The sequence below is a fragment of the Hippocampus guttulatus genome, chromosome 2, assembly GCF_054856545.1.
Source record: "Hippocampus guttulatus isolate MCC_2025c chromosome 2, RoL_Hgut_1.0, whole genome shotgun sequence".
Taxonomy (NCBI): Eukaryota; Metazoa; Chordata; class Actinopteri; order Syngnathiformes; family Syngnathidae; genus Hippocampus; species Hippocampus guttulatus.
The window spans coordinates 16,713,929-16,728,823 of NC_141262.1; the positions used below are offsets into that span (position 1 = coordinate 16,713,929).

General features: G+C 42.0%; 2 protein-coding genes across 9 annotated transcripts in view; one reads left to right on the forward strand and one right to left on the reverse strand.

Moving 5' to 3' along the window:
* LOC147208684 (connector enhancer of kinase suppressor of ras 2) overlaps positions 1 to 7,551 on the reverse strand; it is a 58,714-nt gene extending 51,163 nt beyond the window's left edge. For 3 of the 4 annotated variants that reach the window (XM_086099282.1, XM_086099289.1, XM_086099274.1), the window contains exon 1: positions 3,017 to 3,309. In XM_086099282.1, the coding sequence (XP_085955408.1) occupies positions 3,017 to 3,080 (64 nt within the window). In that variant the 5' untranslated portion in view covers positions 3,081 to 3,309. Of the gene's footprint in view, positions 1 to 3,016; positions 3,310 to 7,428 lie in introns of those variants that run through there. The other variant, XM_086099279.1, reaches the window with a different exon arrangement.
* hdx (highly divergent homeobox) lies at positions 7,085 to 14,585 on the forward strand. 5 transcript variants are annotated; one of them, XM_086099316.1, is made up of 11 exons: positions 7,085 to 7,184; positions 7,921 to 8,050; positions 8,420 to 8,566; positions 8,672 to 9,802; positions 9,870 to 9,920; positions 11,475 to 11,621; positions 12,285 to 12,486; positions 12,574 to 12,647; positions 13,674 to 13,772; positions 13,899 to 14,021; positions 14,106 to 14,585. In XM_086099316.1, exons 2-11 carry the CDS (start codon positions 7,985 to 7,987, stop codon positions 14,358 to 14,360), a joined length of 2,295 nt encoding a protein of 764 aa, XP_085955442.1. In that variant the 5' UTR covers positions 7,085 to 7,184; positions 7,921 to 7,984; the 3' UTR covers positions 14,361 to 14,585. The 5 variants fall into 5 exon arrangements, with proteins under 5 accessions (XP_085955442.1, XP_085955461.1, XP_085955427.1 ...); XM_086099335.1 differs by lacking the exon at positions 8,420 to 8,566; XM_086099301.1 differs by lacking the exon at positions 7,085 to 7,184 and having other exon boundaries at positions 7,591 to 8,050.
* Positions 14,586 to 14,895: the final 310 nt, after the last annotated feature.

Sequence of the window (14,895 nt, forward strand, 5' to 3'; positions counted from 1 at the left end):
TGCTAACTCTAATTGCTTCCTTGCTTCAGAGTTAAAAAGATTGTCATGTGTCAAAAGATTGGGTTGTCTCTTGTTAAGGCTCAGAAATTGCTTCATCGTTTCAAAAATTCAAAAAAAGGCACTGCTCCATAAAAGTTCGGCCAAAGTCGGATGCCAAGCCTTTGAATGAATTTCATGTAACATGTTTTTGATAAAAATTCATCTCTGAGACTTTCATTGTGTGTCTCTTTCTGACTTCCGGGTTGAGTGAACGCTGGCGCGTTTTGGCTGCCGCTGCTCAACCCGTATTGTTTTGTGTTTTTTGTTATTGTAAAGTGTCCTTGGGTGTCTTGAAAGGCGCTTATAAATAAAATGTATTATTATTATTATTATTGTCAGAAAGCGAGACTGTTTACCCTACAAAAATAGCGCGAGGATCAATCACAGTACAATACAGATCGAGTAGTGGAGTGTTCGGAATCAAAACATGCCTAGCCTTTAAATCAGGGGTCCCCACCCGCGGGACCGATACCGGTCAGCGGGTCATTTGGTGCCGGGCCGCACAGAAAGAATAAATAACTTACATTCCTTCTGTTTTATTCATTTTGGAATCTGAAAGATGTTTTATTTAGAAAAATTACCGGATTCTCTGTTATATCAGTCGACAGTATGTCATTCTTGACTCAGGTGAATGCGCGCTTCTTGGTCACGTGATTGGTTCCCGCATAAAAAACAAACGTCTTTGAAATGTTTTTTTGGGAAGGGGGAAAGGCCCAGCCAGGAGACAGAAGAGGAGCCTACAACTTTCAAGAAAGAGAAGGCTACATTTAATAGACAGTATCAGGAGTCCTATTTGTATTACGGCTTTATCTCAACAGGAGATTCACATGCACCAAGCCTACTCTGCATAATAAACGGCGATGGTGAGTCGTATTTTTCATGCACTTTTTATTTGCGGCGTATCTTATTTTGAAGGCACGTTTAAACGTTGCCATATCGACCAGAGAATGTTGCGTCCGGATAGGACGTTCCTCGTGTCATGATTCGTGTTTATTATTGTTTCGAAAATACCACACTTTTCATGCAGGTCATATCATATTATATTGTTGGATCTTTCAAATTCTCAATGAATATCAATTCCTAGGCATAATTGGCTTTGTTCTTCAATCCATCCATCCATTTTCCGATCCGCTTATCCTCACAAGTGTCACGGGGGGTGCTGGAGCCTGTCCCAGCTGTCTTCGGGCAGTAGGGGGGGGACACCCCGAACTGGTTGCCAGCCAATCACAGGGCTGACAGAGACGAACAACCATCCACACTCACATTCACACCGAGGGACAATTTAGAGTGGTCAATCAGCCTGCCATGCATGATTTTGGAATGTGGGAGGAAACCGGAGTACCCGGAGAAAACCCACGCAGGCCCGGGGAGAACGCGCAAACTCCACACAGGGAGGCTGGAGCTGGAATTGAACCACTGTGGATCGACACGCTAACCACTGGGTCACTGAGCCGCCACTTTGTTCTTCATTCTGTCATTAAACTTTTAAAAGTGATTTATGCAATCATGTATAATTAAATTGTAATGTTGCACTCCAAGTCAAGTATACAAAACAAAACAACTCCTTGATCATTTTTAAATCAATCAGCCGAAACAAGACCACTACTCATGCTTATGTACATTGACACCGGTATCGCACGATGGCTAATTTCCTCACTTAACCTAACATACAGGACACATGGGAACATGGGACGCAGTCTTAGAATCCAGAGAAGTCCCACACAATCATAGCAAGAACATCCACAAAGAAATCCCCAAGACGACAGCGATTCAAACCTGGAGCTTTCTTGCTGTGACGTAACAGTGCGAGCTTCTTCGCCAGCATAGAATTGCCATTCTTCACTTACTACTACAGTATTTCAAAATGTGAAAAATACAACTTATACAAAAAGTGTTACGTAGACATTATTTCATTTGTATTTGAGGTGTTTGAACACCACGTTTGGATTGGAACTAATGTAACAGTGACTCAGTTCCGTTCTGCGTTTCCTGTCACTCCAGCTTGAACATTCAACAAAGTAGAGGACTGAAGCCAGCTGATGAGGCCAATTACAAATTCAAGGACCTTCCATGTTTCCTCGCTGCCTTGTTCTCTGGGGTCTCTTCACTACGTCAGCATCTAATCATGCAGAATCGTGGTCCACCATTTAAAAATTGTACTTATACTACATGCTCAAATACACCATTAAGCCGGCTGCTCACACACGATTACGGACACCCCTATACCCACCGTTATCTATCTCTACTGTCTGTCAATAGGGCTGCCACAATTTGTGTCACACTGCTCCCGAGCTGATCAGTGTGTGAGTAACCATACGTCCCCCTCCACTACCATCTTAAACATCGCTCATGCATGCAGACATGTAATTAATGGCCTCTCATTGACAGTGACAATCGCGAGAATTAGGATATATAATTCCTTTGTGAATCTTACCGAACAGACTGACATTCAGGTTTGGTTGGATGTGTGTGTGTGTGTGTGTGTGTGTGTGTGTGTGTGTGTGTGTGCGTGTGTGTTGGGGATGAAGCAGCTAACAGCATTAATCATACGCACGAGTACACACACGCACACACTGACAGACACACACACACACACTAGCGATGACATGAGCTTCAAGTGTGTCAGTGAAAGGAGCAGATGACACATCCTCCACATTCATTGATGAGGCCACTGCCTGGGGCTTACTCCAACCGCATCAGCACCATCAGCGGCAGCAGCCTGTAGGTTTGCTTTACAAGGCTCGCTCTCAAAGAAACCCTATACTGTAATGCAAAATAAATGCTGAGTGTCCTCACTTTTTGGAGGGAGGAAACCCATCTCACTGCACCACCTCCTCTCACTCATTCAGATACGAAAAGCTCCATGCATGCAGTGTGTGACCACTGCTGCTCACTTCACCACCATCCCGTAATCCTCAGTCAGATCACATACAAGCCGGACGTTGACGTGACGCAGAGAAGGGATCCTATAACTCACCTTTCATCCAGTCCAGCACTTGCTTTGGTGTCCATTTACTTATAGGTTCCATAACCAAAGCCATGATGTCACAGCCTCTCTGCGTTAAACAGCACAGGAGTGAAAGCAGGCGACATAGAACGACTTGTCAGTCACATCTGGAGTGACGTGGCGCCGGATCATTCGGAGTGTAAAGAGACGGTTGTCGGTTTTATTCCCTCCATCGGAGCATGGCCCCCTGCAGAAACGGTGAACGGGATGCGGTGGTGCAATCTACGCGCACGCAGAGACAGACGCGCGCGCACACGCGCTCCCTGCCGTTTTACCCTCCCCTCTCCTCCTTTTTCTCGTGCCTTCCCGCCAGCAGCTCGCGCGCTGTGAGAAGGGGATTCGATGGGAGCGACCCCTCCCCTCTCCTCTCCCCCAGCCCACCTCGCTGCAGCATCATAAGGGCCACCTCGCACAATACAGACCGGGGAATGGTGCAACGCACATCATGCAGAGAGAATCTCATTCCGCGCCCCCTCCTCCCTCTATCCACACTTTTCAAACACGCAGGGTCAAAGAGCGTTTAAGGGGCGAATGAAAATGATTTCAAATATAGAACATAAAACATTATAATAGAAACGAACACCTGTGAAACTCTCAAGTGTGTTAACCGTGCTTAGTGAGAGAACAGTTGGTGCATTCTTGTTGAGGCTGCCTCAACCCAAAAGGGTGTTGTGTGCGTGACTAATGATCAAGCTACACTCTCCATGCACGGGGAAATCCGCAACAGTCGTCTGCATCTGCATCTCTCGATTGAGCGATCAACGGAGAGGGGCATCGCCACCTGCTGTGCATCTGAGACATTGGTGACGTCATGGAATAACGCGTCACCGGTCCGCCACAAATGCTCGGTTTATATGCTCTATTTAAGTGCCTTGGGATAACTTTTCCTGTAAATGGTCGCTATACGAATAAAACTTACTTTCTAAAACAAAGACATTAGTAGAATGATATCTTTGTGAAATCCCTTTTCCCTTCTTTTATCGTGATCTTTGAGCCAGGGGTACATGTGACGGACAAAACCATAATCAGTTTAAAATAATCCAGGTAGTGAGTCTGATTACTAGAAAAAAATAATTATGTCAAGTCTAGTATGAATAACCTGTAATTTACATGTTCAATAGTCAAACCAAAAGTAGCCTCAGAAGTGTTAATAAACGAGCAGCACTTTGCATTAATCTGGACAAAAATTAATACTGGTGGTGGTTTTTCATGCCCACCAATGCAGCTATCCGCATAGGAAAATCACCATTACAGGACATATTTTGCCCGTGGGCTGTCCAATTCCTTCTTTCCAACTTTTGTTGCTCACCAGATTTCAAGACTGTAATCCATCCATCCATCCATTTTCCGAACCGCTTGATCCTCACTAGGGTCGCGGGGGGTGCTGGAGCCTATCCCAGCCGTCTTCGGGCAGTAGGCGGGGACACCCTGAATCAGTTGCCAGCCAATCGCAGGTCACACAGAGACGAACAACCATTCACGCCCACACTCACACCCAGGGACAATTTAGAGCGTCCAATCAGCCTGCCATGCATGTTTTTGGAATGTGGGAGGAAACCGGAGCACCCGGAGAAAACCCACGCAGGCCCGGGGAGAACATGCAAACTCCACACAGGGAGGCCGGAGCTGGAATTGAACCCGGTACCTCTGCACTGTGAAGCCGACGTGCTAACCACTGGACTACCGGGCCGCCCAAGACTGTAATCCACTCAAGAAAACTGTCAGCCTGACGGATCTGTGTGCTGCAGCCAGGAGCAGCAGTCTGAGTCCACTTAGTTGTGTATGGAAATATAATTGGCACATTATTTGGTCACACCTTCTGTCTCTCCAGTCTCTGGTTGTCCAGTTTTGTCACGCGGTGATAAGATTAGAAATGATAATTAAACATTTAATTAGAGACATAAGAGAGGGCCAGAAAGGAATGATTCAAAAATAATTTTAATAAAAGCACACAATGACACTCGGTATTAGAAGCAGATTATCACTTGCATACAGAAATACAAAATGGTGCCTCAGCCAGGCGACATATATAGACAGAGTCGAGCCAATTTATGATATTTCCGCTTATCGCCGCTCTGAACGCTGATTGGCTGTAAGCGGTAACAGTGATTTTCCTGGCATCATCATGCAGCTCATCACTCGCTGTTGCTGGCATGGAATTTGTTCCGCACTGGTGTGGCCTGACGCAAAGACTTTGCTGGAGGTACCCTGGAGTACCTTGTTATCCAGTGGTGACTTGCCTGTGTGCCATAGCTTTTCAATGCCCGTCTTACATATGGGTTTTTTTGAAGGTCAGGAAAGTTTGGGGACAGCAGCACTGTCACAAGGTCGGATGCGGGAAAGACTTCACCAAGAGATGACGTTGCCCACTCTGAGCGTGAGCACCAGGCTGACAACTCGGCCACAGCGCCCTATCCTGAAGCTTTCTCTTCATATCTTCTGGTGTTCAGAACAGATCAACTTGACCTGAAGACCATGGCACAAGGGACTGGAAAAGAAGATTCAAGTTTCCAATCTGAAGGTCACATTGACAATGAATGTGTGTAATTAATTAGTGTGGGGTTACTGTTAGTATAAATTAATGGTGGTGATATGATTCTCCCATATGCCATTGATTTGCATACATCTGTTTTTAGTTTGATGGCAGCAATGCAATGTATAGCTTTGAAATCAAACATTTGATTTAACTTAGTTTTAGAGTTAATGAAGATTATATTAAAAAATTTAAAAATTATTTATAGTAATATTAACATAATAAAAATATTGAAAAACTAAAAATAGTAGAACCAACTCCACTCATTTTACAGAATACAAGCACGTCATGGCAGATGGTCAGCATGTTACCACCTCTGCCTCCACACTCCAGAGTGGAGTGGATGATTACATCTCAAGTTGACTAACAGTGCACACCCTAAATATTCTACTTAGACAACTAAACTGAAAGGCGCTTATAAATAAAATGTATCAATATTATTATTATTAACATTGCAGGCTAAGGGCCACACCGTGCTCTTAGTTAAAAAATAAATAAATAAAAGTTTGTCTGGAGCCCTGTGATGGTTGATGCTGATGATAGACTCTTATAGAGCACCTTTACACGACCAGGAAAGAAAACAACACGTTTCTAGTCATCAACTGTATATAGAAATGAAACGTTATTCACCTCCAACCATATCAAAAATTGTCACATTTAAATGGAAAATTCACTCTCAATTACATTGTATAAAATCCATGTTTAACACAATTGCATGGGGATTTCATACGAAACAAAACTGGGAAAAAAAAACTTTCAGAATAAGTAAATACTGTGTCCACTTTCGGTCTACAGCTCCTCTCTCTTTTTAACTTTGATTCCACATTACATTGATTAAAATAAATAGGTATCTCTTCCCCATTCATTCACCTCCAGTGAAACCACCCCAAATCACCACTCACACACACCAAAGATGCAAAGCATACGTTTAGAAATGAAAGCAAATCCAATTGTACCATAAGACAAATGATATGAACATTTAAGCAGACTAGAGTATTTTTAAATACGTTTTCATTCACGTTCAGGGCTGCCAATAATAAAAAAGCCACCCAAACGCCACAAAATATAAAAGCATTCAACTATAAAGACAACCCCAAAACATCCTACTACACAAAGAATTAACATTTAAGCATATAATTACAATGCAAACATTCGATTTTTTGTTTTAATATTCAAATGACCCTATTGAATTGCCTACTTGCATTGAACTCAATTTAAAATAGCTCATGAACGGTGTACCTACAAAAACATTTAGAACGAGCTCCATTTGGGACTAAACTTACCATCAGATCGCTTTAAAAAAAGAGGTGTCTACGTAGAAAACTCCAAACGCACACCGGTATATGTTTTCGCGTACGATGGCAGTGAATGAAAATCCGTTGAGGGCCAAAGTAGACCAGGGGCGGGGCCTGACTGCTCAGTTTTCAGCCCTCCCCGGATGTCAACGCGATGATCTCGCGCTCCCATTGGCCCCCATCCGGGCAATACGTCACAATCATGATTAGAATTGATGATCTGACGGTCTGATTTCATTGTCTCGCAACAGCGACTGTGGGAAAGAAATCTGCTTGAATTTAAGAGCTTCATCTGAATTGGACAAAGCGAGTATGGACGTCATTTCACTTTTCGTCCCAGTTGTTTCCCGTCAGCTTTGTGTTTTTATTCACTCGAAGCCAGGGTCAGTGAAATGGCAGTGGCAGAGCTCTAGAAATCTCGGGTAGAAAGGAAAAGTTTAGCTCCAGCTGCCCTAAGAAAGGTTTGCTAATGCTAGCTCGCGTCTGCTCCTACAAACATGGCTTCTCGGGCCTGCAAGCTACGCTTGGAAATAGTGTGCCGATGTGCGGCTTACCGGGGTTGTTTTCTACGTGCTTGTCCATAGCAAACTGTTTAGGTCCGCGCTACCTGAGTGGGAGGTTTATTTCTCGATCCCCGTGCATCCTCGCGCAAGAGCCGATGCTAATTATCTTTCTAATGGTTGCCGTTGCAGACTGTGGCCATGCGCAGTGAGCCTGCCAAAATAAAGCCGCTGCATGCTTATTGGTTATACAACAGTCCATGTGATTTTGTGCGTGTTCGTTTTCAACCTCCTGATATGGGTTTACTAAGTTGGTCCCTACTTTTAGTGTAATTGTTACGCCTTAACCTACCTGTTACTACTATCCTGCGATTGCCCTTTCAAAGCGAGCGTCCATCATAATGGCATGGGGACAAGAGCTTGATTTTGCTCCGTATCGGGGTAACGAGTGGATGGATGGATGCCAAATTTTATTTGGAGTGAGGGCAGTATTTACTGTTCAAACTCAACTTTAAAGTTCTTTGCTTTGGTTACACTGCTTAACAGTGGTTCGGGTGCACTGAGACACGATGTGACAACAAAAAGTCATGGATGTTTCGCTGTGATCGGCATGGCAGCTCCATTCCCGTCCAGTAGCAGCATGGATTCATGGCCACAGAGGCGTGGCCTCCAGACTGTGAGTACAGTATATGCATTCGTTTAGGAAAACACTGCTTTCATGGGGGGAAAAACACTCGAACTTATAGAAGTGTGCGAAGGGAACGTTGAAATAGTAAAATTAGCATTTCACTAGGCTGTGGTTTGGCCTCCTTTTTTGTGTGCTGCCTTGTTATCACACTGCATTGACAGTCCGGGATAGCTGGATAGTCCTAATTATAACACATACTTGTCTTCTGTCTTCTAAAACGTACATGTCAGAATGAAAGCTATAAAAGTGGCTTGTTGGCTACAAAGGTAATGGAGTACACAAAATAGCGAAAAGGAATGACCTACTACTACTACTGGTAGTGACCTTGTAGCATCACTGTTGATGATTGCTTTCTAGATGAACCTGCGGTCAGTATTCACAGTGGAGCAGCAGATGATCCTGGAGCGTTACTATGATAATGGGATGACCAATCAGAGCAAGGCTTGTTTCCAGCTAATACTGCAATGTGCTCAGGAGGCCAAACTAGACTTCAGTGTTGTCCGGGTAAGGATAAAGAAATGGCAACTAGATTGTGTCTTCATTTAACTCAGTTAGACTCTGCAATGTTCCGTGTTAGTATTATTTATTGATTTGTACTTCTCCCTATAGACGTGGGTTGGAAACAAAAGGCGGAAACTTGCTTCTAAGGGTGATCCGAATGGAGGCTTGTCTCATCCCTTACCTAGTCATGGACTTGCTGGGGCACTGTTGTCCAGTCACTCACTAGCTCAAGGAGCTCTGTCCAATCTTGGGCTGTCTGCAGCAACATTGCTTCCAGCTGAACTCGCTGTCGTACGGAATATCCATAATCGTGCGCACCTTCTCCCTCCATCGTCTTCCTCTGCTTCTTCTCCCTCTCCTCTCAGCAGTGGGAACAACAACAACAAAAATGACGTCATACACACCAGTATTTACTCCCAGAACTCCAACACCCGCCCCCGGCCAAAACCCACAGGTTCCCTACAGTCAGATACTGAGCTCTCACCTCTCCCTCCCTGCTCCTTACTCAGTAAGGCTGTGCAAAGCAGAACTACCTGCAGCTCCTCGTCTCTTCACTCCAAGCTTGTGTCACTCTCTCAGAATTTGCCTTCCCTTACGTCTGCCTCTGCGTCTCTGGTCTACACTGCTGGAAGGGACATGAAAACAAGTTTGTCCCTCAGGGATGTAGGATTGACTGCAGGGGTAGGAGGCCTACCTCCCAGCTGGACTCGACCATATGGCACTGCACAGACTCAGACATGGCCCTCTTCCCCTCAGTCCCAGGCTCAACTTCAGCCCAGGTCTGAGACCAATCCGCAACCCCCTGCCCCTGCCCCACAGAAAACCCGTCTGTCCCTCCCACTCCAAATCTTGAGTCCTACCTCAGAGCAGACACCCTGCATCCAGCAGATGTTCACAATAGCAGAAAGAAGTGAGGGCATCAGAAATAAGTCTGGACTAGGTTTTGCTTTAAAAGACCAGGAAATGCAGAGGCCAGTTTCACGCACTTTGGATACCAGTCATAACTTCTCCATTGCCATGGAAACCGCAGATGAAGAAAATGAGTGGCAAAGGGAAGAAGAGTTGGCAAACATGGCTGCTCAGAATAACATCCATCAGGAGCAGAGAACGTCTTTGGTAAAAGGGAGCCACTCATTGACTACGGCCCACTCCCCAAATCTGCTGATTAATAGTAACTCGACTCATCAGGGCTGCTACTCCTTCACACAAACCTCACCTTCTGGGGATGACAGCTCACAGGTAGGACAGGTTTTATGAAGTTGTGAATCAAAAGCATGAGTCTGATTGGGTTTTTATTTGTTTACAGACTTCAATCAGTGCTGCCACTTGGGTTATCAGCAACTCCAGAAAACGAACAGTGAGTTCCATTGTGCCAAATCCAGTGCAAAGAACCCCTCAAAATGTCCACCCATACCGTTAATATAAAATTCATTTCAAATTAGCCGTGAAGAAAATGTACAAACATACCTTATGATTCTATTAAAATATGCCTTTACAAAAACACTAATGCTCAAGTTTGACTGTCACTGTTGGAGAGAGATATATTACCTGAAAAAATGTGTGGTTGTAGTGAACTGTACTTAAAGGGACAGTGTGTAAAAATGTGTTGATTTCTCAGTTATCATTCTTTCAAAACCCACTATTAATTTCACTGATGTACAAAAAATACATATGTTCTATCACACCAATGTCATTTCTTCTTCTTTCTCTAGTTCACCACTAGATGACACTGATTTCTACACATCGTTCCTTGAATTGCACTGAGCTGTTAGAATTATTTTCTTTCTGACGGACAAAGTCAATAGTTGGAAGATGTTTTAGTCAGCAGTTCTATCTCGTTGTTGACTTCACTGACGGTGTCAAGCAAACTGAGCATTATCTTTTGTAAAGGTAGATTTTTATATTTTCATTCAGCTCTGTTGTGCAGGTTAAGTTATGGTGTGTGTGTGTGTGTGTGCGTGTGCGCGTGTGTGTAAAAATACGTTCTGTATTATATATATATATATATATATATATATATATATATATATAGCGAGAGAGAGAGAATTAAAATTTAACATTGAGGGACTTTTTTTTACCTACTCTGATCAAGAAACAAGTGAATTAACTATTCAGTACTACTTCTTGGTAATTCTTATTAACTTTAACCACACTTTTTGAATAGAAATGTGTAAAATATAATAAATAAATTCAAGCAAATTTAAATGTGAGTTAGGATTTACCTAAACATATTTTTGATGCAGATTATAAAAATATCCTTACTGGTTTTTTTTTTAATTTTGGTGAACCACATCACGGTTTTGACATTTAATATTTTTGTTTTTAAGTTTGGCCTAAAAAGCTTGCACAATACATATTTTACCGTGCGTTGTCATTTATAGCTATGACTTCAGAAAAACATCCATCTGATGCTGAACCTAACCCTTTATAAATAATAACAATAATTATTATTATTATCATAAAAATTTGATGTGCTACAGTAAAGCCAAGGGCAGTTTCGGTATCAGGGAACAAAAACATTTGTAAAAGTTTGCCAGAATCTGATTTTTTTTTTAAAATGACGACCATTGCTGTTTGCAGTGTTGATGTCTTTAATTTAATCCTTGCTAAAATATGGTTCTTGTCTCCCATGTAAAAGGTTTGTCACATCCGTTCACTGATCATTTATGGAAAATGCTTCTTTGTTACATTGTTTGAAACAGTCTTCGTCAAATAAAAAAATAATTATTTTTGGTCCACTTCAAAAAGTACCGGGAGTCAATTATTAAACTGACATGCTGTTTTTGACTCAACTGGCCTGATACAAGCATGGTAGTTCCATGGAAGATTTCCTGTGTTGTAATGACGTTTTTGGGCTCTTGTCGGGTTTCAAAAATATGTTGCTCAGCATGTTTTTGCACATTGTGTTCAGTTGCAGGATCGCACCCAATTCAGTGATGGGGATATCATTGAACTGAAACGCTACTGGGACAGAGGCATGACCAGCCTGGGCTCAGTGTGCAGGGAAAAGATCAGTGCTGCAGCAAACCAGCTCAATGTAGATACTGAAATAGTTAAGGTAAAACTAAATGTACCATGTTCTTTTTTTTTTTGGTGTTGATAAATCCATTTTGGAGGTAGGAGTTTCTAACATTGTTGTGCTTTGAAGGACAATTGAAGATCTATTTGGAACAACTGCAGAATTCTGTTGCGTAGACTAAGCTTTTCATCAAGTTAGAAGGTTGAGGTTAAGCTTTCATGTTCCACACTCAAGATTTGTTGTTTACGACATCAAAAATCTCAACAAGAAAAAAAATCATAGTTAGGTTTGTGTCTGGATATCCAGTCAATGTATCTAACCTAAACAGTATCAGTCCAAAATTTGATGACACTTGCCAAGTTATAAAGCATGACTGCTACTTGAGACTGTTTGGATTTGAGATAACGACGGTACTCAAGAACACCGGACTTGAACGCCATCTACAGGACGCAGTTGTTCAACCTTGACCACACATGCGAGGTGTTCAAGTGTACTGCAGTTTAAAATTATAATGCTGTCGACCACATGGGTTTGTGGAATATATAATACAGCATGTATATTTGTCATTTTAAAAAGAAATGTGAGGGGTAAATTTCATTTATACTATGCTTTTATCTGATTGAAATTTGACCTTCTCACCTTTTTTATGCACATCATTGTCACTTACTACCACTGTGTTTTTATTTTGTCCCTGGATTATAGACATGGATTAGCAACAGACGAAGGAAGTACCGTCTCATGGGTATTGAAATACCCCCGCCTAAAGGTGGGCCTGCTGTATTCACAAACACGAGCTCCCCCAGAGGTGACTCGCCGGTGGCATTTAGCCCCGAAGAAGATCATCTTCGAACACCCGAATTCGGAGATGACTTGAATGACGGGGTATCTCTCTGCCTCTCTGAAGGTGTGGCCTCTGATGCAACACTCACATCATCGTTTACCTCTCATTGAACTGTGGAAATCGGTGGTAATGCAGAGCTCTTACCTCTAGATAGCACCCCTGACTCACAGCAGAGAGATGAAAATGGAGCAAATGTGACTGGTGCTGCGCCGCTGGCTAATGTGGTACTTAAATATGTCTCGCTCTATAATTCAGTCTTGCTTCATTGAGACTCTTTACAAATACTGTCATGATTACCGGTACATGCTACAGTAGCTTTGGTCTGCTTTCACTTTTTGGACTTTTTTCGAAATTGAAAAAAAACAAACATTGTAAGCATGCTGCTGATCACCGTGACATTGATTTATTCTAAGATTTTCATTTTTTAATAACCATATTCTTTTTTCATTTTGCCAAGGCGCAAATTAAGGACGCATACGCTGGTCTGGTAAATCAAACCAAAGCTTTACAGATTTGCAAAAATATTTTGCCTGTTGGTTAAGTTGTTAGTTAATAGATACCGGCAGTTACACATATGGACTAAATTGCTGGTTAATGAAAGAAAAACATACTCAGGGACTCTGGAGGGCAACCATATCCTGGTGTGTCAGCAATCATTTCTTCTTTTTTAAGTAGACAATGCAGAGAATAAAACCTAGCTGTTTTGTACCATTCTTAAATAGTGTTAAATCTTTGATTAAGATATCCTTTGACTTTTGGGTTGAGTGAACGCTGGCGCGTTTTGGCTGCCGCTGCTCAACCCGTATTATTTTGTGTTTTTTGTTATTGTAAAGTGTCCTTGGGTGTCTTGAAAGGCGCTTATAAATAAAATCTATTATTATTATTATTAAAGTAACAACAAATAAAAATGCAATTAAAATCAGACATTGCTTTTGAGTTGTGGTTCAACTAAATTATTTTCAAAAACAAACTTGTGAAACAAGCATAGACAAAGATGATGGTACCCCAAGAAAAGATTGGAAAATACCAGTCACTTGACCACAGGAACACATTCAACTAGGGTGTGTCCTTGAATTAAGTGTCGTAGGTGGCTTTATTTGTTATTACTTGTGTCAGATTCAAGTTATTTCTGTGACCACTGTGAGTTTTTCCTTTTCTTAGCAGAGGGGTACCGACAATTTTGCCCATGAGTGTATAATTTATTATAATGCCAAAATGTGTTGATTATTTAATTGTTTTTTTTAATACAGAAAGTTGAAGTGATTGATGACGATGACGTGGAAGATGACGACGAGGGTGAAATGGTGCCCGTAGATCTAGAGCAGATGCAAAGCTTGCTTGAATTCAAGGTGAGGACACACACAAAAAGATGTTGCAAAAATGTCTTGTCATTCTAACCAAATAAAGAGTTTCTGAGGAATCCTTGTGTTGCTAAGTGACATAACTTCAATTGTTTTGTTTTTTTAACCTTTCAGCATGAGGAAGTGCAGTTCTTAGAGCATGAGCTAGAGAACCAAAAACAAAAATACCTGGACCTTGCAAGCTTCACAAATAGGCTGCTTAGTGCTCTGAGAAATAAAGATGTGGAAAAACAGCAAGTACATTCAACAATATGTTTAATATGAATGCCAGCCTCAACTTGTCATAGTGTTTTCTTTATGGTTTTATCATTGTATGTTCAGGAACTCATTGCCAGTCTACCTCAGCCTTCGGACCCGGTGTGGAACATGACCAAGGACAGAGGAACTCTGCCTGATGTTGTGTCCGAAGAAAAGTCATCCAACTACCACATTACTATGACAACAAATGGTATTGAGCATACGCAGGAGCTTACAGTCAAAGGCTCCCCATTGATGAACATCAAAGACAATTACATTGAAGTTACTCAGCTCTCTGTATCAGAGGAGCAAATGCAAGGAGAGCAAGAAAATGACTAAGTATTTCATATACAGTATACAACACCTCTGCACAAACAAATGTTTCCAGATGCTACACAAAAACGTATTTTAAACAGGAGTCACTAACTATTCATCGTAACAAACACATGCTCTGCGCCTAGTGCCTGTGGATTGAAGCTTGTCTCATTCAATTCATTTTTAATGCACATCATTTGCCTTGCTCTGGTCAAGTCTGGAGAAAAGAATAAAGAACTTCCAACTGAAGTGTTGATTGTTTCTGATCCATCAATAACTACATATGCAGTAAAGTATATATTATTTATTCATCATCTGTCTTGTATGTAGCTCAAGAAACAGGCTGCATTACAACATTGACGTAGCAGTCGTAAAAAAAAACAGTAAAATCACAAGCATTGAGAAATACCGTACATTTTTCAGACTCATTGTGGCCATGTGCTTTCTGTGAGCAAGCCTAAATAGAATATCCTCAGCCTTTGTTGGTGGGAGAAAAACAGCTGGAGTGAAAGTGGATGAGCTTTAAAGCCTCTTATTCCGCCCAGGGCAAGAGATGGTC